The sequence below is a fragment of the Lepidochelys kempii genome, chromosome 3 (assembly GCF_965140285.1).
Source record: "Lepidochelys kempii isolate rLepKem1 chromosome 3, rLepKem1.hap1, whole genome shotgun sequence".
Taxonomy (NCBI): domain Eukaryota; kingdom Metazoa; phylum Chordata; order Testudines; family Cheloniidae; genus Lepidochelys; species Lepidochelys kempii.
This window is the reverse complement of record NC_136382.1, coordinates 31,892,646-31,919,151: the sequence shown is the minus strand read 5'-3', so window position 1 is coordinate 31,919,151 and position 26,506 is coordinate 31,892,646. Positions and strand designations below refer to the sequence as shown.

Sequence of the window (26,506 nt, the reverse complement as noted above, 5' to 3'; positions counted from 1 at the left end):
TAAATCCGCCGAGATCCCCTCTGTCGATTTTCCGAGCCCGTTCTGCCCCGTTTAAATAAAGCGCTCCCGGGCGCGGATCGGATAACAACCACAAAGTCAGGCATTTATTTCTGGCAGAGGGAAATCTCACGTCTTCTGCCTGGGAGGAAAACTTCTGACTTAGCCCATAGGTTTCTGTAGTGGCCTCCGAGCGTTAGCCTGCATCTTTGGGACCCATCAACCCTGCGTGCAGCGATGGGATCTCGAATGGCCCGCTTGCTGCTGGGGGAAGCTGTGAGGATCAGGGTCCACTGAATGTGTCCGATGAAGTGAGCTGTAGCTCACGAAAGCTCATGCTCAAATAAATTGGTTAGTCTCTAAGGTGCCACAAGTACTCCTTTTCTTTCAGGATCCTCCTGTGTCTGAAGTTTAGTTTAGTTCTTTGTTCTGGAATCGCTCTCTCTTCTCTCGCTCACTTTCTGTTATAATCAAGCTATAGAGAAGACAGTCCGGCTTTGAAACTCGACACCTGTACTGAGGCGTTGGTCACCATCTTCTTCCTCCTCCTCCTCCACTCTTCTTTAAATGCTGAGTGCGGCGAATAATCAGTCCGTGTCTGTCAGGAGGAGCCTCTCAGCCTTCAGAAGTGCATAGGGGGCTGTAGACATTCACCCCGCCCACAGCACTTGTTTCGAAGAGCTTTTCTAATGCAGGATCTTACCGAATTGCGCGGTGTGCTGCTTTTTTCTCCTCTTGAAGATTTAAGAACAAGGGCTGGGAAGTGAGAGCAGCGTTAACTGGGACATCATTATCTGAGGCACACCTAGGTTTTTTTAATGACTTGAACATTGTTGCTCTAATTTAAAGAGATTTCCTGGTCTTGGCCTTTGGCAGTGTTAGACCTTGATGCAACAGATTTGTAAAAACTGTCTTTTAAAATACAAGCTTCTTATATGCTGTAGGGCCAAGATCTGATGGATTTTTATGAAACCCACGCTACTGGAAAAATGGACTTCCCCAGGTAATCTGGTGTTCTTAGCAGTGTCAGTTGGAAAATCTAACAATCTTTACCATTTTCAGAAGTCCAAAATATTATATTGTGAACTCTTTGAGAGCAGAGACCTTGTCTTTGTGCCTATATGTTATAAAGTTGTAGTCACTATTTGCTCTGTGCAAGTAGGTGCTGTGGTGGAGCAATGGTAGCCTTGTATAGGCAGACACTTGGACTGGTCCTTATTGTATGTGTAATACACACATTAAATACAAATAATTAATTGGTTTGTTTAGTCTGAAAAAGAGGAGACTGAGAGGGGACATAACAGTTTTCAAGTATGTAAAAGATTGTTACAAGAATGAGGAAGAAAAATTATTTTTCTTAACTTCTGAAGATAGGACAAGAAGCAATGGTCTTAAATTGCAGCAAGGGAGGTTTAAGTTGGACATTAGGAAAAACTTCCTGTCAGGGTGGTTAAGCATTGGAATAAATTGCCTAGGGAAGTTGTAGAATCTCCATCATTGAAGATTTTTAAGAACAGGTTAGACAAATACCTGTCGGGGATGATCTAGATAATACTTAGTCCTGCCACAAGTTCAGGGACTGGACTAGATGACCTCTCGAGATCCCTTCCAGTTCTGTGATTTCTTGTAGCATTTCCAGCATGGATAATGTAGGCTGTTTTCTATTCAAGAACATGGAATACAGGGCAATATCTAAAAATGACTTTTAAAATGCTTTTTTCCCCACCAAGATCTATTTTAAAATCTCAAGTTTGTAAAAGTTATGAACATGTTATAAAATTTTAAAAATAAGAATGTGTACTTTAAATCTCTCCCCTCAAATTTGGAATGTATGCTTGATATTTGAAACAGTGCTTCTTATTACATGTGTCAGAGTAGCAGCCGTGTTAGTCTGTATTTTCATGCAGTTGATGGATTTCCACTCCATACGGCTAAATGCAGTGCCTTACATAATGACAGGTTTCAGAGTAGCATCCAATGAAGCGAGCTGTAGCTCAGGAAAGCTTATGCTCAAATAAATTGGTTAGTCTCTAAGGTGCTACAAGTCCTCCTTTTCTTATTACATGTGGAATGCTCCTGCTTTCTGAGAGAGAAATGTGCATGTGCAGATGTTCCAAAATTAATTTGATTCTTAATCTCTGTATGGCGGTTTGTTACACATTTCGGTAATGCTAATCAGCCAATCATCAAATATGTACAAAGTTTATTTGTGCAATATTCTGAGGTCCTTGTTAGTGGTTTGAGATCCATCAGTCATTCAGTTACTACTAGCTCTAGATTTTGACAATTTAAGTACTAAACAGGAATAAGATTTCACTTCATAGGAGGGTATTTAGCAAAAACTAGTGTTCAGATGTCTGGGTTTTTTATAGTATATTTTATAAACAATACATTATAGTACTGCAAAGTGTAGATGTTTCTATTAGAACATGTTTGTGCTTAAAGTGTTGGATTCTAGTAGTTGAATTCAAACTGATTTGCAATTACATAGATAATGATAAAGGTTACCAATCTAGAGGTGTGTGCGTGTGTGTGTGTGTATATATGTATTGCATACTTGTTGTTTGTGTATACAAAATATAGCATCATGGGGTCGTGGTCCATGACGAGGGCTATTTGATGCTATAATAATATGAATAATTATTCAAAATTGTTCAAGGTGGCCAAATAGGGTGATGGGTGCCAGATAAGTACAGAGAGAGCCTTACTAATTCTCAATTTTGACCTGAAGACTTCTTACAAATGACTACTTTTTTTTTTAACTTTATAAACTGGCAGCTGTAAGTCTGAATGCGTCACAAAATATGCTTTGTTTACTTGGACAGTTGTAGGCTGGGTCTTTTATAAGTTGTCATTATTCTAGTAAGTTGGCTAATGCTACTTTGTAAAAGTACTGGTAAGTCTTAAAAAATGGGAGACCTCATGGGGAATTTTGTTGAGCGTTTCCCTAATGGAGATGAGGCCTAACAGCCCCATGTCTAAATCTCTCTCTGTCTTCTGGCCTGTAAAGTCATTGGGACAGAGACTGTCTTTATCTGTGTGTTTGCTACAGCACCAACCACATGCTCTGTGTAAGACAAATAACAATAAAAAGCATTCTGTTATTGAGTGTGCTAGTAAATGGATTGTGACAATGGGATTTTTTTTCTTTTGAGAGAGAATTATTGGGTTTGTCAGAAATAACAGGTTCGACTGCATGAACAAATTGCCCCCCCCACCCCCAGAAAAAAAAATAGTAGGAAAATATTGCCAGGAATAAGCGTGACATGAGGTCAGCATTGGCACAATATCACTACAATGCAGAGAACACACATTCCTGTCACATTTTCCTACTTTTTTGCAATTTGGTCAAGCAGAAAATCAATCAACTTTTTTCAAGTATTTAAATGCACACTAGAAGACTTATTTCTAAAACTTGCTAATAGCGTCCAGTACTTTTATGCACAGATCACTGCCAAATATACATATGGAAGTCTAAAACTCATCACAGGTCAATCGTCAGAAAAACACATGTTTGACTGTCTTTTATAAATATGTTCTCATTTTCTTAAAAGAACCTGTAATCCTGTTAAGAGATTGAGTTACTGCCAAACCCTACACTTTGTTGATAATTCTAAAGATAATTCTTTCTACACTCCTTTTAGAGGAGGTAGGTTACCTTTAGGGCAATTGTGCATTTTATTTGGGTGTTGCAACGAGAGACGAGTCTTACAAAAAATATTGTAGTTTCTGAGTTTACTGGATTTCAGTTTAGTGCTTGTTCAGTTCTGAATGGTTTTGCGTTTAGATTAATTTTTCTTCCATATGGATCTTTTCACATTGCTGAAAGGGAATGGTTTTATGGTCTCAATAGCAAGTTTAAATGCCAAGCGAGGTTAACTCAGCCCTTCAACTTTAAGAAGGTAGATAAAATGAGTTCCATGCAGGCTACTACAGGTGGCTCAGTCTTTTATATGACCTTAATTCGAGGGCCTGTCCGCTCTGTGTGAACATCTAAAAATTCTGTTTCATTTCCAGAAGAGTAGGTGTTTGCCCTGTGTCTTTGGAGAAAATTTAAACTCATCCCATTGTTGCACAATTTGCTGTGTGCCAATTTGCTACACTCTACACCAAAGGTGGCTCATTTTACAGACTGACACACAGCCACTCTGTGTGTATGTATAAATCCCCCTTTATCCAGAACCTGCAAACCCTTACTCACATGAGTTGTTCTTAAATCATGCAAGTAGTCCCCATGACGTCGCTGAGCCCGCTTGGGTGAGTAAGGGTTCACAGATTCAAATCCATAGTTTGCAAAGCACTTAATAATTTTCCTAGGTGAAAGGAGTTATAAATGCAGGATATTTATTAAGTTGACGATAGTGTTTCATTCCTTCAATATTCTAATATGTTACAATCTTTGAATAGTCCTGGGAGTAAGTTCAACAAAAAAGATGTTCCTATTTCTTAATAGATGGTGGTTGTATGGTGTGGAGTGGTGGGTGTTTGTGGGTTTGTTTTTTTTTTTGGTTGGTTGGTTGTTTTGTTTTTTTTTTAAAAAGAGACTTTCGACTTTTGAAAAACAAAGTACGTGTAGTAAACATCAACTAGGCCTCTGTGCACACTGGAGGTGGGAATAAGCATGGGGGAACTGTTTGAACTGGTTTAAAACCAGTTCAAGCTAACATGGTTTCAACATTGTTTGTTTGTCTGGCCAATGTGGATGAGGCATATATTTTTAAAAAAAGCTGAATTTAAAATATTAACTTGTTTAGGCTGGTAAAACTGTTTTGCAGCAAACAGCATCTCTCCCTGCTTCCACCTGTGTGAGTGCTTGGGGTTTTCTCCTTCACAATAAGAACAAAATGTTTTGAACAAATCTAATTATTTTCACAGTGGTAATACCCACACTTTTTGTGTGGGGGGGGGGGGGGGGAGTTGTGTGTAGGTAGATTTTCTTTCCTGGTAGCCCACTGGGATTGTCTCTCAAGACATTATCACAGATTATCTCAAAGGTAAACATACAATAAACCGCTTGGCTTCTATTGCCAGAAAATTGCACTGCCTTGTTGATTTATGGTCTCCTTTGGCTACATTCCATGTATACTATACATGGAATATCAGCAGCTTTCAAAAACTTTCAAATATACCCCAATAATTAAATAAGTTGTCTTCTGAGGGAATTGTCAGACAAAGGAAAGTAGAGTTAACTCTGTTTTATAACATGACAGTGGTATTTGTTAATGTGAACTCTCTAGTCTTGCATGACAAAGCATGAAACCATTGACTCTCTATAGTGCATAGAGAGAGCTTGAATGAATTAGTAGCAAGTTACTGCTGTACAATATCTTTTTGTTTAATAACATGCTAATAGTACTGTGTGTCTTAGGCTAATAAATTCATAACATTTTTATTGTTCTATGTTGGATTCCAAATATTTGTTAGCTGGCCAGCTATCATCTTCAGCAGTTTTGTGATCTCACTGATGTAATACCATTGAATTCAATGAGGTCACTCCTGATTTCCACTGACATACATGAGATCAGAATTGTATCCCTGGTCTTTCTGTTGACTAACCACTGTGTCACATTAAGTCATAATATTAACATAGTAAAAACCTGCCCGCTAATTCTTAAATGTTACAAAGTTTGTGAAACATGCTTATTATATACTTTTTGGATGCATTATAACAAAGATTCATATTTTTATGACCAAAGCAAAAGGCCCGTGTTGGTTCTTCAGAATGACTCTCTCTACTCCCAGAGGCGTCCATACACCAGTGAAGATGAAGCCTGGAAGTCCTTCCTTGAAAATCCCCTTACAGCAGCCACCAAAGCCATGATGAGCATCAATGGCGACGAAGACAGTGCAGCTGCCCTGGGATTACTATATGACTATTACAAAGTAAGTTGGCACCAGTAACACCTAACAACCAAAGGTTCCACTTGTTTTGCCTGCATATGAAACAGTAATTTGCTAGGGAATGAAACAGTAATGTAGCTTTTGGCATAGTAGCTATTAATAGTGTAATGAGGACTCTAAGTTGGTGGTTCTCTTTTTTTTTTCCCCCAAAAAATAAAATAAAATTAAAAATTAAACACAACTTTGATTTTCCGACAATAGATTTCTTTTAAGCTAAGTAGAAATCGGTTGTTCTGGAATCTTTTTTGTAATAGGTCAGGGTACTTGTGTGGCCTACTGACTCAGGATTTTCAGGGCACAGGTTTTAACCGTTACTGGCTGAAATGCTGGAGAGTGTGTATATGAATATAAAAATGCGGGGCAAGGGACTGTCTTTGTTTGTGTAGTGCCTAGCACAGTGATATCCTGGACCTCAACTGGGCCTCATGGATGCTACCACAATATTAATAAATAAGATTTAGGTTGGGATTTTCTAAGGAGCCTAAGACAGCCAGGTTCCTGAATCCCATTTACTTTCACCGATCTGTTTGCAGGATCAGAGCAGGGACTGTCTCCATTTGGTGTCTGGAAGAGCACTGAGAACATTGTTAATTATGGACAAACATATTTTCCAGCCTTTAGAACTACTACACTTGTTATATACAAAGTACATGCCTATTATTAAGAGTTTAACCAATTTTTCAAGCAGTATAGTTACATAAAACTGAATGGTGTGTATATATAAGTATTTTATAATCTGTGTTGCAAAGCTCAGTTTAGTCCTTAATGCGTGTAACAAAATAATTGGTGTAAAGATAGTTATAACTGTGACACTTGTAGGAAAGCTTTTTTTCTGCCTTAAAAAGCCATACCCCTCTGTGCTTGCTGGTTATGCCACTAAAAAAGCCTTTTTGTCAGAGGATTTTAATCTGCTAAATCCATTTTTAAATGTGAAAAACTGTGAAGAGAAATTTGGTGGAGGCTGTAGTGAAGAGCTTTTAGTGAAGCACAAAGAATTTGCCATGCATTGGTATTTTATTCAGGGTTTCCTTCCCTACTCACGCCATCTATAAACTGTAGGAAAGGTTTGGAGAGGGCAAGCTTACATGCCAAAAAAGTATAAAATTTTGGAAGAATTCATCCGTCATTTTCTGAGATTAAGTTAAAGGAGCAGGTGAGAGCTTCCAAGGTCTGGAATAGAAAATTAAAGCCTGGTGGGGCTGCCACCTGTAAAAGTTTTTGTAGAAAAAAAATTAATTTTTTTTCTCCTGAGCCAAGACTAGCCTAACTCTAACAGTGTTACTTGGAAATTTACAGCAACAATTTCAAAAGTTAGTAGTGATTTTTGGGTGCCCAACCTGAGACACCTTGAAAGGGATTCATTTTCAGAAACTGCTGAGCGCATGCCCTCTGAAAATTGGGCCCCTTTAAGATGTCTTAAATTAGGCACCCAAAAATGGAAGTTCCCAAAATCCCTAGTTACTCCAGAAGAATGTAGGTCAAGATTTTCTGATGCTCTTACATTCTCTACACTACTTAAAGCCACTGGATTTTAAAGGTTTTAATTGGAAGCTATTTAGAAAAGTACTGTTTCTACTAAGGTTTTCTGTCATCAGCCTGTAATTACTATTACAAAAAATTAGGCGTTTCCAATATAATTTAAATAGCTTGCATTTGTCAGGTGAAGGTGCAGTATCTGATCATGCTTATGCAGCATGTTTCAGTGCTGGAAGGTCTGGAGTTAATTCCTTCTAATGTATTAGCACATACCATTTAAATGAACAAGAACTATCAGTGTCTTGTAGCTTTTGTGTTTTATCAGAGTAGCCTGGAACCTCAAGATAAATAAAATTTAATGGCCAAATAATAAATCAGAGACCTGCATTTGTATTTTTTTTAACAATATATTTAGGAAGTTTTTAACAAGCTTACAGATCCTTGCCATGTAACTATCGGAGACAAAACAATAATAATAATTACAACAGTGAGCTTTTGTTTGGAGATTATACAAGAATATAATAATCTGATCTCTCTCTTTAACAGGGTGTTACCATAGTATAGAGTGAGTGTCCTTACACTACTCCATGGCATGTGGTCTCTGGCAATTTTTATTAAATTGAATGAACTCTCTTTGATCTACATTTTGAAGGACTAGGTGGTACAGTGTGCTGAGACAATAGCCCCTTTTTATATTTGGAGGATATATTTTTATATTTCACTTTCCTCTGTAGCGTGGGACACTGGTCACTTGTAGGCTTAAACTAGTGTGAATGGTGGATTCTCTATAACTTGAAGTTTTTAAGTCATGATTTGAGGACTTCAGTAACTCAGCCAGAGGTTTGGCTCTATTACCAGAGTGTATGGGTGAGGTTCTGTGGCCTGCAATGCGCAGGAGGTCAGACTAGGTGATCATGATGGTCCCTTCTGACCTTAAAGTCTGAGTCTGAATGCAAATATCCTGATCACCAGTATCCTGACTTTAGAAGATCTTGGTTTAATCCCTAATGTACATCATATCTCCCCCATAGCTTTATAAAATACTGGTTGGGGTTTTGCCGGTTAGGACTGTAAGTAGCAGTCCTCTTTAAATAGTAAAATGTCGAAAAGTGGAGAACTAGATAGCTCAGATGATGGGTAATAATGGAATCTGGAGAATTTTTCTTTGTCCAGGTTACTGGTTCATATCTAGCTCCAGTCAGTAGATGACAAAAGCCATTACTGAGAGTTGGTCAGTGACTTACATCAAAGGCATCATAGTCTAGTTAATCAAGAATCACCCTTTATAAATATACCCTTAACATAAAGGGTTAATACACAAGTTTAGATATTTTAATACATTTTTAGAGTCCTAAAAGTCAATGTTTCTTATAACCATGGTTTATAGTCACCTTCTGCTGATATGCTTATAGCTATCTATTAATCATGTTTAATCCTTCATAATTTATAAATATAAATATTTATATAATTAATATAAAGTGTGACTGGACAGGATATGGGACTGGGTGTTAGGAACTCATCCAAGTTCTCCTGTTGATTTGTTCTGTGTCCTTGGACAAATTGTTCAGGGCCTGATTTTCAAAGGTGTTAAACACTCACTGATTTTAGTTCGAGTTGTGGGAGCTCAGATCCACTGAAGAGCAGGCCATCAGCCTCTCTTTCTGCTGCCCCATGTATAGAATGAGGATATCATCTTCCTTACAGGGGCACAGTGAGAATTAGCTTATGTTTGCATATTGCTTTGTGAATATAAAAGACTCTATAAAGACCAAGTATTGTCATTATTAAACTTAGTCTCATTCTAGTTCCTAGGGAAAGTGTCCCAAGACCAGGCCCAAAAAATATCCAACCAAAAGTGTCCACAGAGGCAAAGGTGTGAATGGGCAATGAGAAACTGAAATAGACCACCCCTGTGGGTAGACTAAGGATGTCGCTCTCCAGAGCTGTTGAGATGATCTTTCCTAAGTAATAAAGTCACCAGACAAATTGAAGCCTGTTAGTTTTCTTTATCAGAGTTACTAGTGACAACTCTTTATTTTCCCTCCAATTCCATTATTCCAGTTGCTGACACTTGATAAGAGATGATGATCTTTCCAGCCAGGTTAGAAACTTGTCCTTGTCCTAAGGTTTAAGCAGTTTGTCTTGTTTTTTCTATGCAGGAATCCAAATTCCAAAGTACTGCTCCATTGTATTAGTTTGGGATCCTTTTAGCAGCATATGGAAAAGACTTGACTTCCCAAAGCAACAGTCGTGGTGATAAATTTTGGCATTGTAAAGTTCTTTACAGGTGTTAACTGTACTTTAAATAATTGATGCATAACAGACTGATACTTAGCTTTCCAAACCTGGCGGGGGAGAGAATGAGCTAACCTTGTTTGGATAAGAACAGTTCAACTCTCACATGTATAATACCTCCAGGTTCCCAGAGAAAGAAGGACTTCAACAGCAAAACCAGATGTAGATCACCCTGACCAAGATCATAGCAAAAGGTACTGGATTCTATTGTTGCACGTTTGCTTTAACCGACATCCTGATATATCGCTAAGGCTGCTTAAATGAAGTTCGCTGCCATACCTGCACCAGCTCTCCTGCATTTGTAATGGAGATTGCAATCCTTTCTTCTGCACCATCTAGGCACATCAACTCTTGTTACAACCCAAGGGTTAGATGGTGGAGTTACCACAGGCTTTGGAGTCCGGGACAGCTGGTACTTGAAGTGCCCCAGGAGCAACTAGGGATTGAATTTTGATTCAAAGTCAAGGCTCCATCCACTTCTCATCCCTGCCTGCCCATCCACCTACCACCTCCTGTGCAAGAGAGGGAATAGTAATGCACTGGAACTGCTCTCTTTCCCCCATGCATGAACTAGTGACAATACCCCTTTCAGGGGAGTAAGGAGGTGGCTGATAAGCATTTACTCCCCAGTGTTTACACAAGGTGGCTCATGACTGAGCCTTAGTGGGCCGGTCCTGATCTTCCAACCACCCTCAAGATCAGGTCCTTACAAAAACTCCATCAGTTACTAGGTACTACGGGACTGGATGCATTTGGAATATGTAGTCAGGATTAATTTGAGTGGGGTGCCATAAACTTTGCAATGTATTTGTGGTTTGTTAATCTGTGGTTCTGATGCATTAGTTTCACTTGCATAAACTTTGCAGGCTTTTCTTTTTATTCTGGGTGGGGGCGGAACGTACCAACAAACCATGGGGTCATAAGGTTAATTTATATTCATGATATTTTAAGTCCCACTCCTTGCTGCCCTCTTCCTATAACACTAATGTCATAAACATACAGCTAAGGGTAGCAAAAAATCCCTCCTTTACCAGTAAGGGGTTAAGAAGCTCAAATAACCTGGTTGGCACCTGACCAAAAGGACCAATAAGGGAAGAAGATCCTTTCAAATCTGTGGGAGGAGGTTTTGTTTGTGCTCTCTTTGCTCTCTCTTGGACAGAGAGGGACCAGGACAGGAAAAAACATCTCCTAAAACTCTACCTGAAATAAACATCCAAAATTACAAAAATCTAAGTAATAGCAAGGAAATGCGTTGGCTTATCTTTTGTTTTAGCTTGTGAATTTTCCCTATGCTAAGAGGGAGATTTATTCCTGTTCTTTGTAACTTTTTAAAGTTTTGCCTGGAGGGGAATCCTCTGTGTTTTAAAACTTATTACCCTATAAAATTACCTTCCATCCTGATTTTACAGAGATGCTTCTTTTACTTTTTTCTTTATAATACGGTTCTGCTTTTAAGAACCTAATTTGTTTTTAATGTCCTAAAAACCCAAGGGTCTGGTCTGTGCTCACCTTGTTTACCTGTTTGGTTGATATATTATTCTCAAGCCTCCCTAGGAAAGGGGGTGAAGGGGCTTGGGGGGGATATTTTGGGGCAACAGGAACTCCAAGTGGTCCTTTTCCTGAATCTTTGTCTAACTCACTTGGTGGTAGCAGCAATACCGTCCAAGGACAAGGAAGAATTTGTGCCTTGGGGAATTTTTTAACCTAAGCTGGTAAAAATAAGCTAAGGGAGTCTTTCACGTGGTTCCCCACATCTGTACCCAGAGTTCAGAGTGGGGAAGGAACCCTGACATGGTGGCAGCGCAGTGGGATCATTTTGAACCAGAATTACAGACCTCAGGATTTTAAAAACATTTTTTCTTTTGGCTGATTGAAAACCAGGGAGGTGTGTTTTTTGTTTTTGTTTTGTTTTTTAAAGGATACTTTTTTTTTTAAAGCTGAAAGCTGCTGGAGTTTTTTTTTGTTTTTTTTTCTTTGCCTGGTGGCAGAGGAGTTAAGTTACAGCAAGGGAATTCACAAGCTGGGGTTTTTTGTTTTTTTTTTCTTTCTCGCTCTCGGGTTAGGCTAGGCTAAGCGCAGGAAGGCTAGGATGACGGAAAGTGAGGTCCAAAAGAAACTAGAGTTAGCCAGATTGGAAGCTGAAGAGAGACAAAGAACATGAAAGACAGATGGCCTTAAAGCGCTTGGAGTTGGAAACGGAGGAGAGGAAACAAGCAAAACACTTGGAGACGGAAATGGAGATGAAACGCTTAGAGGCAGAGGCGAAATGCTTGGATACGGAGTTAGAGCTGAAGCGCTTAAATCTGGAAAGGGCTAAGCTGGGTATACCAGATAACCCTAACAATCCTTCTGCAGGTGCTGCTCCCCATTCCAAAAAATTCCCCACCTACAAGGTAGACGATGATACAGAGGCCTTCTTAGAAAATTTCGAAAGGGTCTGCCTTGGGTACAGCATCTCTACAGACCAGTATATGGTGGCACTGAGGCCGCAGCTCAGTGGATCCTTAGCAGAGGTGGCAGCTGAAATGCCTAAGGAACACATGAACAGCTATGAACCCTTTTTTTTTTTTTAAAGGCCAGAATTAGAATGGGGCTAACACCTGAGCATGCCTGTCAGCGGGTCGGAGCCCTCAGGTGGAAACCAGACGTGGCATTTTCCCAACACACCTACCACATAGTCAAAAATTGGGATGCCTAGATATCAGGAGCAAGTGTTAAATCTCTGGAAGATCTGTCTTTCCTAATGCAAATGGAACAGTTCTTAGAGGGTGTTCCTGAGGAAATAGATAGGTACATCCCAGATGGGAAGCCCAGAGCTGTAATCGAGGCGGGGGAGATCAGAACCAAGCCAGAAAAAAGCTAGTAGCAGTTGGAGTGGATATCAGAAGGGACAACCCCAAACAACACTTTACCACCGGGGGCAGCCCAAGGCCCCACCTACATCCCAAGGAAAACCCCAAACACCTTATCATCCTACCACTACCACCATGTCAGAATGCATTTCCTTGCTATTACTTACAATTTTTGTAATCTTGGATGCTTATTTCAGGTAGGGTTTTAGGAGATATTTTTTCCTGTCCTGGTCCCTCTCTGTCTGAGAGAGAACAACAAAGAGAGCACAAACAAACCCCCCTACCCCGCCCCCCTGATTTGAAAGGATCTTCTTCCCTTATTGGTCCTTTTGGTCAGGTACCAACCAGGTTATTTGAGCTTCTTAACCCCTTACAGGTAAAGGAGGGATTTTATGCTATCCTTAGCTGTATGTTTATGACAGCTAAGCTGAAGAGAGAGCTGACCAAGACAAGTTTAAATTGCTCCAGCTCTGATAAGCTGATTCTGTCTGTTAAGGAAGACAGAAATCAGTGTGGTGGTATAGTATGTTAACTTATATACTAGCTAACTAAGTGAGTCCCTCAGTGCTTGATACCCTGTCAGCGGGGCCCTTAGTGTATTGTGTTTTGGGTGACTCAGTTTATGGGATGTTAATATTTTAAGGTCAAGTATACTATTCTAGCTCAAAATTAGGGTCCTAGGCGTCAGAAATGGATAAAGATTTTTATAAATTCTAGAGCCCATAACCCTAGATATAGTTGATCATCACCAGTACAGGGAGCTGCTATTCTGTTTCACCTTAGCCAAAAGCCCAGTAAATGTTTCTAATTCTGCTGTTCAATGTTCGGTTTTTCTGAATCTTTTTTTTTTCCTCTTAAAGGAACAGCATCCCGACAGAACAATCACTCATTTCTACTGGAGAAAACAGAGTGCAGGTTCTGAAAAATGTGCCTTTCAATATTGTTCTTCCTCACGCTACTCAAATGGCCATGGACAAGAGAGGCCACCTGACGACCCCCGACACCACTGTCACTGTTTCCATTGCAACAATGCCCACGCATTCAATTAAAACAGAAACGCAACCGCATGGCTTCACTGTGGGCATCCCTCCCACTGGCTACCACCCCGAGCCCCCAGAACGGGTGGTGGTTTTCGACAGGAATCTCAACCCTGATCAGTTTAGTTCCAGTGCTCAGCCTCAGAACTCGCAGAGGCGCACGCCGGACTCCACCTTCTCGGAGACGTTCAAAGAAGGAGTGCAAGAGGTACAGGGATCACCCACCATATTCTGTGCGTGTGTGTGTGTTTGCGCAACCCAATCAGTGCATAGGTATCATGTTGCACCTCTAATAGTTATGTAAACCTGAAATCTCAGTCCTGTGGATTAGAAATAGAAGACTTTCCCAGAAAGGTCCATAAGTATAATTTAGTGAATTAAATCTATAAAACACAAAATCATTATCAAAAGCAAATGGCTAATCTTACAAATGACGGAAGCTTTGGCTAAATAGCTTGTGGAAATAATAATCTGTTAGCAGCAACAGTAAATAAATAGTGGGCCAAGGTTACAAGAGCTCTGCCTGAAGCTCCCATTTAAGCACCTAAATAAACTGGTCAGATTTTCCCAAGTGCTCAGCTTCCATTGTCCTCAATGGGAGCTACTGGGTGCTGGGCGCTTGTGAAAATCTGGCAAGTTTATTTAGGTGTCTGAATGGGAGCTGAGCTCATAGAAAAATCTGATTTTTGTTCTTAATTTGTTTTCTTGCAGCTATTGAAATCTACAGGGTTCACCAATGCTTCCCTTTAAGCTCTAAGTCCATATTAGTGATGTCCATAATTTCCAGTAGTTAGCAAGCTTCAGGAAGGCTTGATTTTTAAAAGCTGGCCCAGAGTGCGCTTGCTAGATCTTGTGCTTAATTGGCATATAAAGCATTATTTGACTGGGGCCCATATACAGCCTACTCTATATGCTAGCCACAATCCCTAGCTATTAGATATTTAAGCCAGCTGAAGCAGGGTTGTAACCTGGCAGCTGTTAAATCTTGATTCTGTTGCTGCTGAATTAATTATCTGTATTTTCAGGTTTTCTTTCCTGCTGAACTAAATCTGCGGATGGCCAGCATGAGTTCAGAGGACTACGTTTTTGACAGCATTGCTGGGTAATACTTCAAGCTTTGTTGTCCTGTAGCCGCTTGATCTTTATAGCCAGTTTGTTTGTGACTAATCGGTGCAGCTTGCTTATGAATTCTCTTTTGCGTTGCCTTTCTTTAGGCATGATTCTCAGAGGTGCTGAGCACACCTGCAGCTCCCATTGGTTTTAGCTGAAGCTGAGTGCTCAACAACCTGGAAAGTCATGTCTGCAATATTTAGGAAAACTATCTTTGTTGGTTTCAGAGGAACAGCCGTGTTAGTCTGTATTCGCAAAAAGAAAAGGAGGACTTGTGGCACCTTAGAGACTAACCAATTTATTTGAGCATGAGCTTTCGTGAGCTACAGCTCACTTCATCAGATGTTTACCGTGGAAACTGCAGCAGACTTTATATACACACAGAAATCATGAAACAATACCTCCTCCCACCCCACTGTTGGGTTGATAATGGCACTGTACTGCCATCTAGGAGTCTTACATTGATTTCTAACCAACTTGGTATGGTGTGATCCAGCTAGTCATTTAAGAGAATAAGAATTACTGCAGAATCCTCCTGGAGCTGGCTCCCAAGTGCCTCATCTCGATAGATGCCTAGAGATGCTTGCCTGCTCTCTCCACGTTGAGAACCTACAGCAGGCACTGGAGGTTTGCTGTGTGTGGATTTTGTGTATGGAGACCTACGATGGGGAATGGGTGATGTGGGGTGGATTTGTTTGTTTTTAATGGGGAATGAAACATTGGTGGGAGGAGGAGGGGACCTAGCAGCCTTTGAATGACTCTTAACAGCATTTTGGTCACTGGTAGAAATTCTTCTGTTACATAAATGAACATGTTGCAGTAAGCTTGAATAGGCAGCCTCCAATCCTACATATTGATTTTCTCTGCAAAGAGCTTTTCTAAATGTTTTCTCATGAAGAGAATTGATTATCAACAAAGAGCTAGTCTTGCTTCCCCCTCCCTTCCCTATTGAGGGTTTAGTGTCTCAACTAATAAGTCTGGAATTTCTCCAAATTAAATGTAAAACACTTTGCTAAAGAGTTTGCCAGGAAGCTATCAATGTCCTTTTTGTCTCCTAGGAATAACTTTGAATACACCTTAGAAGCTTCCAAGTCACTTCGTCAGAAGCCAGGGGACAGCACAATGACGTACCTAAACAAGGGTCAGTTTTATCCGATCACTCTTAAAGAAGTCAGCAGCAGTGAAGGAGTCCACCACCCAATCAGCAAAGTCAGAGTGAGTGGCAACTCTTACAGCTTCTTGGGAGAAGTGTTGTGGGTATTTATTGTTTATTGGAGGTGCTGGGCTGACTGCCTTGAAGTCCCATAGTCACACAAGTCTAGACTGAAGTCAACAACAGCAGGCCCAGCTTTCCCCTTCTGCCATGCCAATGAAGAGCAGAAGAGGTTAAATTGGTCTCCAGGCCTATTCGGTCACTGGTGTCTCTGAGCCTGCGAAGCAAGCAAGTCAGTAGTGGTAATGGGTTTATGTGACATGGACACCTGGAAGGAGAGCATCCAACTCTCTTTAGGTGGGCAACTTCTGACCACCTTGTTCTTTTATGGCCCTGAAGAACATTAGCATGTTTGTTCCCATTCTAAAGAGGGTTTTCTACTTTGCCAGGCGTAACTTGGCTTTTCCTAAGCTTTGCATGCCAAATGCAGAAAACCTGATAGCCAGTAAAAGCTTCCAAAACAAATTTTCTCTGTGGCCTTTAAAGTTTTTCTCTCTCCCTACCCCCTTCCTCTTCACGAAGAGCGTCATCTTGGTCGTGTTTGCCGAAGACAAAACAAGAGAAGATCAAATCAGGCACTGGAAGTACTGGCACTCGAGGCAGCATACAGCCAAACAAAGATGCATTGACATTGGTAAGAAACACTCTAATTACTGGTATCAAGCTCCAAGCCTGATTTCCTTGGCAGGGTTTGACCTTCTAGTGGTACTCCCTTTTTAAAGGGAACCTTCAGACCAGGCTGAGCACTGTCCATACCTTTGTGGCAAAACCAAAGGGAAGTTTTTGGCCAAGGTATTTTCAGAAGGGACTAGGTATTTTGGCAGCCTCAATTCTGGGGGGTGGGTGTGCTAATGTTAGATGCCTTGAAAATGCCTGATTTTCAGAAAATGCCAAGTGCTCCCCACACCATCTGAAAGACCGGCCCTCTTCAGATGTCTCAAGTTGGAGCATCCAAAAATGGAGACGCCCCCAAATCACTTGTTGCATTTAAAAATCTTGGCCAGTATAGTCAAACTGCACTCTCTGGGCTTTGCAAGCTTTCTAAACAGTAAGTGCTTTTTTTTCAGGGGACAAACTCCCTGTTGAAATATGCTCCTTGGTCTCCTTCCTGCTGCTGCTCTTGCAGTGAGTTCTCGGTTCAGTTAAAAAGAAAACATTGCAAATTTCCACTTGCCTACAGACAAGGCTGCGACTGGCTGGCTTCCAGATTTCCTTGGTTGAAAGCTGGGTTGTGCTCCTAGCCCTTTCCTTCTGTGAATAAAGGCAGGGATTAAGCACTTGGCACTTAAAGATTTGCATGCGCGTCAGCTTTATTATTGAAGGAGCTTTGAGAGCTTATACTCTTGTCATGCAGTGTGACATTTCTCATATGTAACTATAGGGTATGGCACAGATACATGCCATGCTTGGCGTCGTTGCCTTTCCCACTTTAGTTTTTGTTTTTAATTCTTCTCTTTTTTTTTTTATATAATGAACTGCTTTCAACCTTTATTAACAATCCGCCTCTGAAAGCCTTTCAGAGCCTTTAACCCTTAGGGTACTGTGGAAGAGCTGCAGTTGCTATTCAGTTTGTCTGCTTAGTATGGTTTAAGATGCTCTCCTCTCCCTCCCGACAGCCGACTATAAGGAGAGCTTCAACACAATCAGTAACATTGAAGAGCTTGCATACAATGCCATATCCTTCAATTGGGACATTAATGATGAAGCAAAGGTATGTGACCCATCTTATGTTTCCTGCTCTTCCAGCATATGGGGAAAGAGAGGGGTGTGTGTGACCTGATGATTAGCATGTAATGAGTTTGTTTACGGTCTTGTGTTAAGAAATAGGCAAAATGTTGCTGGCTAAGAAGGCTTGCGTGAGCAAATATTAAAAGCTTTGCAGTGACTTTGTTTCTTAGCAGGGAAATCTATCTTGCTGGACAAATACTGACGCATGGAAGCACCAAACTTCTTCCTAAAGAGTGCTGCAGAGGTGCTGGAGATATGGTTTAGTGTACTTGGGAACCAATATATGGTGTCGTGATAGTTGCCAGTAACTTTTTGGGATGCTCCAACAGAGGGGCCAGTTTGGCAATTTGCCAGGATCCTAGACCACTGCACCTAAATTGCATTAAACAGAATAGATTGCAGCTGCCCTTATAGAATTATGTTCCACTGAGACTACAGATCCTAGCATGCAAGGATAAATTTTAATCTGAGTGGCCTCTAGGTGAACTCATTGAGCCACCATATGATCCTCACTCAGTGTTTTGGGCCACTGTGTTAGGTGGTAGATGTACTGTGTCAGCAACTCTCACAGCTGGTGTGTTTTGTTAATTGCAGCTGTTGCTGTTTGAAGCCATACCCCAAGTAAATGTGTGGAGGAGTTGTGCATCTTCAAAGTGCTAGAACGCTTGTCTAAAGAGAGCAAAAAGGGTCCAGTTTCGATCAGATTATACCACTGTTGAGCTGATGTAGTTGCAGCTGCAAAGTGTTAGAGGGTTTTCTGTAATTTACTGACTCTTGCAGGTTAATTGTGTAATTCCTAAGGCTCATCCCTATGCTGGTGGTATAAGGCTTAGTCTCCAGTTTACAGAGTTTTCCTTCCTGTTTGAGAGCAGCTGATCATATCTCACACATCATGTTTGAAGCTAGTAACAGACAAAGTGAAGATGACTGAGAACGTATACAGCATCTGTCATCCAGAAGGACTCTGAAGTGCTGCATCTGGAAATAGTACTAATGGGGGAATGGCAGAACTCCTCACTGAAAAGTATTTCAGGGTTGTCTGTCTGTCGAGCTCTAAATGTCAGTGCTTTACAGCACATGTAGAAGACAAGGCCAGTGCCCAGCACAGTCTGTCAGTCTCAGAGATGCACTGGATAACCGTTCAAGAGGGAGGTGTGAAGACCTTGGAGAAGGAAACCGTATTGACCGCTTAATGAAAGTGGATTGTGGAGAGGTAGAGGCACTTAGGAGATGGGCAGTAGGTAGCTGTTCTAAGTATTTATCGCTAAGTAAAGTAAATAATATCTACTCTTCACTGCCCAGCTCTGGTGGCTTTTATACCTCCAACCTGAATGGTTTTGTAGCAGCATGTTTTCACTTAAATATTACTAGTGAGTCTGGTATCAGATGCCAGTCTTTAAAATTCCTTGAACTTAGAATCTAGTGTCCTGGCTTTGTTCATGCCAAAAGGGATGGTTTTCCATTTTACCCTGGAATTGGGCAGCAGGGTGCCTTTCCCATGCACACGTACTGAAAGGTTTGAATGCGTTTTGAGGCATGGAAGTGCTGGACTGTTCAGGAAACTGGATAGAATAATAGCTGCCATCAGTAGATTGTACAGGATCCAAGAGTAAAGAGCTACATGTTTTCTCACTGCTGCAGATAAGATTTAATAATACTTACATCCAAGGAACTCAGTCCTTTACAAACACGAATTAACTGAGCTTCAACAACCAGAAGTAGGTAAGAACTATTTACAGATTGGGAAACTGAGACCATCTGTTTCACTGTTATGAAAAGGCTAGTTTAGTTCTTGAGACAGTTGTGGCTGGTAAATGCACAAGCAGGAGAGTAGACAAGGATGTGAACTAAAGGCACAGTGTTGATCTTGGATACATAAGTGAACTTTATTACAGATCCTGTGAAATGTGCGCACCTGCCTGACCAGGGAGAGGGGACAGTATTTTCTGGGGCAGTGATGTGCATCTTGGGTTTATGAAAGGGGGATTGAGACCTGAATGTCTGGAAAATACCTTTGGAGGATTGGGTGGCAGAGGGGGACAATTCTCCTCTAAATCACTGGTTCAAATCCAGTGCAGGATAGTAGAGACGAAAGTCATTTCTGTCCCGTTGGTCTGTGATGTCCTGTGTGAAATAAGCAGGTGGTCTTGGCCCGTTTTTCTAGTGGATGGGTGTTCACATCAAAATTACCACTGAGATAATTGGCACCCTTACTAGCAGTCAGCCCAGGGACTGATTGTGGAGAGAGTGAAGTACCTTTTCTCTCTCCCCTCCCCCACTGCCACTCCTCCCGGTGCGGTTGAGGTGCCATGTTGGAGGAGTTGTGTGGGGAAGCTTGTGCTGCTTGTTCTGTGGATAACTAGACACTGGCAGCTTCCAGGGGTGTCAGTTTGGCATTAAATCCATGCACAAAAATAGCTGGAGCTATAGGTTAGACAGACCCCCAAATTGGTGCTGTCAGGCCTTTGAGCATGAGTCCTGACTGCTGGAAACTTACAAAAGCAAGTAAAACTGACAGTTTAATGGAAGATTTTGAGAGTGAAGCAAGCAGGGAGCCTGTGGGCCTGAGCGTGGTGTTCGCTAGAGTGCTAAGCACAGACGTCTCTACAGTGCACCTAGGGGTGAGGCTCCCAGCCTGGGGAGCCACTTGTGCTGCTGGGCTCAAGGTAGCACTCTACAAATAGCAGTGGGGAGATTACGGCTCTAACAGTGTCCAGCCACCCCAAGCTCAGACCCAGTGCAACAGCCATGCAGCTATTTGTAATGCACTCGGCTGGAGTCTGTCTGCCCTGACTGGGAGGCTCCCTTCCAGCTGCCACATACCCTACGGTTTTACATGAGACAGATCCACAAAGGATTGCCTTTGTAACAAGCACACTGGGTTTCTACATCTCCTATTTAAACCTTGTTGGGTTTTTTTTTTTTCCCCCCTTGAGCAAATGCATTTGACAGTGAATCTTGATCAGCTTACTCATCGAGGGAGCTGTAGCTCTTTCCCAACACTGTGATCTTATCAGGAGGAGACTGAGCCAATTTCAACAATTTTTATTGCATGGTTCATTTATCTCACTTTTTTTACAAAAGCTTGTGTGGTGCAGTGTATGGAGAGGGTGGGGAATGAGGCAAGAGTTGAGCTTCCCATGCTACAGGGAAGTCCTTCAAAGCAATAAGTACAATGCTTTATTTTTAATGATGACAGTGATAGTACACTGATAAAGCGCTTAACAAACTGATATACAGTGGAGCCTTGATTATCTGGTGGGTGCTTACTCAGCCCCTTCCGTTATCTGAAATGGTAGGCCCATAGCCAAAGGATTCATCCCGGGATACTGTGTGGCTTTCTTTCCCCCTCCCCCACTCATTCTGGTTTCTAGTCTTCTGTGGGAATGGCTTGGGCTGTTGCTGAATGTTAGAGATTTGCCTGTGTTAGAGAAAGTTGCAAATGGTGGTGGGTGCTGTGCATCCATACCAGCCAGGGGCATGCGCAGAATTTTAACTTTGATGCCTTTTGGGGGGGCATGTTCTATGCCCCCCATCCTAGCCCTGGCAGGCACTTGCTCTTCCCTCCCCCGCAGGACCAAGGCCAGAGGAGTTCTGTGCCCTCAACGATTACTGGGGGGAGTTTGTGTTGCTGCTTCTCTCTTCCCCCACCTCCCCTCGTGCACGCCCCTGATATCAGTTGTCTTGCCAAGCTCAGGTCTTCGTTCGTGTGTATGATGTAATTTATGGGATAGGCAACCTGAGCACTGGACTGACACCTATAAATGTGTTTTTTAGAAGCGTGAAGTAAAATATCCCATGACACTGCCTCCAGCAACTGTGATACAGCGCATTGTGGGTACATAGCCTTTCTTCCCAGCACGCATCCTTGACGTGGGGCTCCTGGGAGTAACAATCCACAGCTGCGGAGATGCTTTGTCAAAAGAAAAGAGAAGTCGGCCATGGAAATGTACATTTTCTAATGGAGTTTGTATGCACCATGGATTTTGTAAAATGTGATGACACTGTTATGGCATGAAAATATTCTTTGTCTTTTAAACATGAAAAGCCTACAGATTCCTGCATTTCAGTGTATGAAACAGAAAACGCTTATTTCATGAAACTGAAGTAGCTTGAAACAGGTGTTTAAGGGATAGTGTGCATTGCACTGAGTGCTGCCCGGTTCTTTCCGGTATTCTGCAGGGAGAATGCCCTGTAACTGGGCAGCTGCAACCCCAGAGCTTTGCATGTGCGTTGGCACTGTGATGCATCAGAGACCTGATGCAGGATATAGTGATGCTCTGAGCAAAGACAGTGACATTGTAGCTGACCGTGTTTGTGCACTGTCTGTGCACTCATGTATGTAAACGTGTGGGAGGAGCTTGTAACTCCAAAATCAAATGGTGTAGAGAAGCAGGTTCTGTTGTACTCTACTACTATCCCTGCAGCAGCTCCCCAATGCCCCCTGCAGGCTACTCTGAGACAGCACAAAGAGCCTCGAGAAAGCCGCACAATGATAGTGGAGTAGGTGGGTCAGGATATTCACTGGGCTGAGCAGCGGACTGTTAAACCCTATAAAGGGTGAGACCCTGGTGCTGCCTTCCCCTGGGGTGGTGAAGAGCTGAGGGTGCTCCAGAAGGGCAGGAGGAAGCCTGGTCTGAGAGGCAGGGGAGAATCCTTCCACAGGGGTTTCATTTTTGGAGTGGGTGGGAGGCGGAATGAAGGAAGATTGAAAGATATCATGGAAAATGCATTGGAACTGAAGGGGGGAGAGAATACTGAAATGAAGGCTGGGAAATGCTGAAGGTGGCCCTGCCAGCTTGTATGAGCCAGTGATAGATGTGAGATCTTTGACTAAATATTTCCCCACCTTCACTTCTGAATTACTTAATTTGGAAGGTGGTGTGTGAGAGGAAGAATGTGACATGGGGGAAAACGATTGTTTTATGGCTGGTGGCTTAACCAGCGAAGCTGCTTGATGCTGCTCAGAAGTTTGGAGCCGGGGGGATGGATGAATGGGCAGGGTGCTGGTGAGGGCATCAGGTGTACATGGCTGATGCCATTGATCACATGGGAAGAATGGGAAGCGTGATTCACCCGCTGGGTTAGGACTTGGCAGATCTGGGTTCAGCCCCTTGTTCTACCCCAGACTGCATGTCCCCTTGAACAAGTCACTTACTTTCTTTGCCTGCATTCTCTATCTGTAAATAAGGACAATAGCACTTCCTTGCTCCTACCTTTCCTCTGCCTTGTCTACTTAGACCAGGGGTGGGCAAACTATGGCCCATGGGCAAGGTTTGGCCTGCCAGCCATTTTAATCTGGCCCTCAAGCTCTTGCTGGGGAGCGGGGTCTGGGGCTTGTCCCGCTCTAGCTGGGGAGAAGAGTCGGGGGCTGCTCCACACAGGGATGGCTCTAGGATTTTTGCCGCCCCCGCTTTTTTTTTCGTGCCCCCTCCGCCCTAACTCCCCCGGGCGTGCCAAAGCCGAGCCAGGGCTTTGTCAAGCCTGACCTTAAAAACTTCTAGGGAAGGAAATTCCACCACCTCCCTAGGTAACGCATTCCAGTGTTTCACCACCCTCCTAGTGAAAAATTTTTTCCTAATATCCAACCTAAATCTCCCCCACTGCAACTTGAGACCATTACTCCTTGTTCTGTCATCTGCTACCACTGAGAACAGTCTAGAGCCATCCTCTTTGGAACCCCCTTTCAGGTAGTTGAAAGCAGCTATCAAATCCCCCCTCATTCTTCTCTTCTGAAGACTAAACATCCCCAGTTCCCTCAGCCTCTCCTCATAAGTATGTGTTCCAGTCCCCTAATCATTTTTGTTGCCCTCTGCTGGACTCTTTCCAATTTTTCCACATCCTTCTTGTAGTGTGGGGCCCAAAACTGGACACAGTACTCCAGATGAGGCCTCACCAATGTCGAATAGAGGGGAACGATCACGTCCCTCGATCTTCTGGCAATGCCCCTACTTATACATCCCAAAATGCCATTGGCCTTCTTGGCAACAAGGGCACACTGTTGACTCATATCCAGCTTCTCGTCCACTGTAACCCCTAGGTCCTTTTCCGCAGAACTGCTGCCGAGCCATTCGGTCCCTAGTCTGTAGCGGTGCATTGGATTCTTCTGTCCTAAGTGCAGGACTCTGCACTTGTCCTTGTTGAACCTCATCAGATTTCTTTTGGCCCAATCCTCCAATTTGTCTAGGTCCCTCTGTATCCTATCCCTACCCTCCAGCGTATCTACCACTCTTCCCACTTTAGTGTCATCTGCAAACTTGCTGAGGGTGCAATCCACACCATCCTCCAGATCATTTATGAAGATATTGAACAAAACCGGCCCCAGGACCGACCCCTGGGGCACTCCACTTGATACCGGCTGCCAACTAGACATGGAGCCATTGATCACTACCCGTTGAGCCCGACAATCTAGCCAGCTTTCTGTCCACCTTATAGTCCATTCATCCAGCCCATACTTCTTTAACTTGTTGGCAAGAATACTGTGGGAATACTGTTTCAAGCCTGGCAAGCCTGGGAGGGAGGAGGGAGAAGCAGAGCGGCGGTGGCATGCTCAGGGGAGCAGGCAGAGGCTAGCTGGGGTGGCGGGGGCTGGAATGCCGCCCCTAGAAATGTGCCGCCCTAAGCACCTGCTTGTTTTGCTGGTGCCTAGAGTTGGCCCTGTCTCCACACAGCTCTTAGAAGTAGTGGTATGGCCCCCCTCTGGTGCTCCAGCCAGGGAGCAGGGTCGGGGGCTGCTCCACCTGGCTCCTGTAAGCAGCGGCGTGGCCCCCTCTGGCTCCTACATGTAGGGGCACCCATGAGGCTCCGCTCTGCACACTGCCTCTTCCCCAAGCACTGACCCCGCAGCTCCCATTGGCCAGGAACTGTGGCCTGTGGGGGCAGTGCTTGTGGACAGGGCAGCGTGCAGACTGGCTGGCCATGCTTCTGCGTAGGAGCTGGAGAAGGGCATGCTGCTGCTTCTGGGAGCCGCTTGAGGTAAGAGCCGCCACAAGCCTGCATCCCTGAGCCTCCCCCTTGCCTCAACCCCCTGCCCCAGCCCTGATTCTCCTCCCAACCTCCAAACTCCTTGATCTCAGACCAGAGCACCTTTCTGCACCGCAAACCTCTTATCCCCAGGCACACCTCGCAGCCCGTACCCCCAGCTGGAGCCTGCACTCCTTCCCACACCCCAAAACCCTGCCCCAGCCCTGATCTTCCTCCTGCCCTCAGGAGCACCCTTCTGCACCCCAAACTCCTCATCCCCAGTTCCACCCCAGAGCCCGCAACCTCAGGCAGAGTCCTCACCCCCTCTCGCACCGCAACCCCAGCTTTGTGAGTATTCATGGCCTGCCATACAATTTCTATTCCCAGATGTGGTCCTTGGGACAAAAAGTTTGCTCAGCCCTGACTTAGACTGTAAGCTGTTTGGGCTAGGAACTATCTCTTACTCTATGGCTCTCTCCTCTCAGGTGAAGCCTCTAGGTACTGCTTTAATAACCGTGAATATCATCACTGGTGCCCTCACTGTCAAAAATATGGTCTCTATATAAAAATCTTATGGCCTGGCCCCAGCACTCTCCATTTTTCCAGTCACAACAAGCGCCACTGTCCCACCACCTCTACTGGTGTGACATTAGATGTGCAGAACATCCTGACCCTTAAATTTTGGGGGCATGGCCTGGTTTCAAGTCTGTGAGAGTTGGCTAATGCAGCCAGTCAGGCTTCCTCAAGGCTGGCTGGCTATGCAGGAATCCGAATTAGCCATCATACTTTGGAATCTGGAGTCTAATGGCTCTGAACTGGCTCCCCTGATTTTTTTTAAATCCTCTGTTATCCATATATTCTACTGTACAAGGCTGACAATATCCAGGGATCATTTCCCACGTGTGGAAATATGGCCACTTCTTGAGTGAAAGGTAATAGCAGTTTAATAGTACTAGCCAGTAGTTTGGGGCAAGGAAGCCTGCTCAGCTCAAACTGTGGGAGAGATGTAGCTAGACAGAATGGACTTACCCAGTTTGGAACTTGACAAGGATACAGATATTAACACTCCTCTTATAAAGATTCCATGGGATGCTTCAGTGAACACAAGCGATTTTATCTGTGGGATTTTATATCCGGTACAAATGACATCTTTAACAGTATAGTGCTCCAATGCAATTTTGTGCTGGCTAAAGAGACCCACCTTCTAAATCAACAGCATAGCTTCCTGCAGTTCCAAGGTAGATGTCCCTTAGGCCAGGTTATGTCTGAACTGCAGTTGAACACCCATGGCTGGCATTAGCTGACTTGGGGTCGTGGGGCTGTAAAACTGAGGTGCAGATGATTGGGCTCTGGCTGAGTCCCAGAGCTTGGGCTCCAGCCCAAGCCAAATGTCTGCATCTCAGTTTTACAGTCTCATAGTCCAAGCCCCATGAGCCAGAGTCAGCTGACCCAGCCCAACCGTGGGTGTTTAATTGAAGTGTAGACATTCCCTCACTTGTGTTCATTAAAGCTAGGGTACAGAAGGTAGTAATATGTACAGCACTTCTGGCATTTGGTGCCAGAGAACCTTTATTGTGAGTGATCCCGGAAATTGGACATAGTTTTAGTATTTTTTTCACTCTTTCCTGCCTAAGAAAAGCTGCAGGGAAACCTGACTTCAGTGACATCTTAAATGACAGACAATCAGCTGTTTAATTGCTCTACTAAAGGTGGAGAAGAATTGTCCCAAACCATTTGTAGATAGTTTGGGCTGGTCTCTTGAAACAGGAGGCTGCCTAGCATGGGTGTTCTCTGTACAGTGGAACCTGCCCATGTATTGCAGTAAGCAGGAGTCTGTTTCACTGAACTGACTTTTCTGAAGAGGGTGGATCACTCACTGTGATTTGACGAAGACTTATTTTTGTCTGGGTGGGTCTGAGATACTATTTTAATAC

General features: G+C 43.1%; 1 protein-coding gene across 1 annotated transcript in view; it reads left to right on the top strand.

The window, feature by feature from the left end:
* Positions 1 to 5,655: 5,655 nt before the first annotated feature.
* GRHL1 (grainyhead like transcription factor 1) overlaps positions 5,656 to 26,506 on the top strand; it is a 59,428-nt gene continuing 38,577 nt past the window's right edge. Inside the window, exons 1-7 of the mRNA XM_078851955.1 lie at positions 5,656 to 5,880; positions 9,793 to 9,863; positions 13,382 to 13,766; positions 14,584 to 14,660; positions 15,727 to 15,883; positions 16,404 to 16,515; positions 17,498 to 17,592. Coding sequence (XP_078708081.1) covers positions 5,656 to 5,880; positions 9,793 to 9,863; positions 13,382 to 13,766; positions 14,584 to 14,660; positions 15,727 to 15,883; positions 16,404 to 16,515; positions 17,498 to 17,592 — 1,122 coding nt within the window. The remainder of the gene's footprint in view (positions 5,881 to 9,792; positions 9,864 to 13,381; positions 13,767 to 14,583; positions 14,661 to 15,726; positions 15,884 to 16,403; positions 16,516 to 17,497; positions 17,593 to 26,506) is intronic.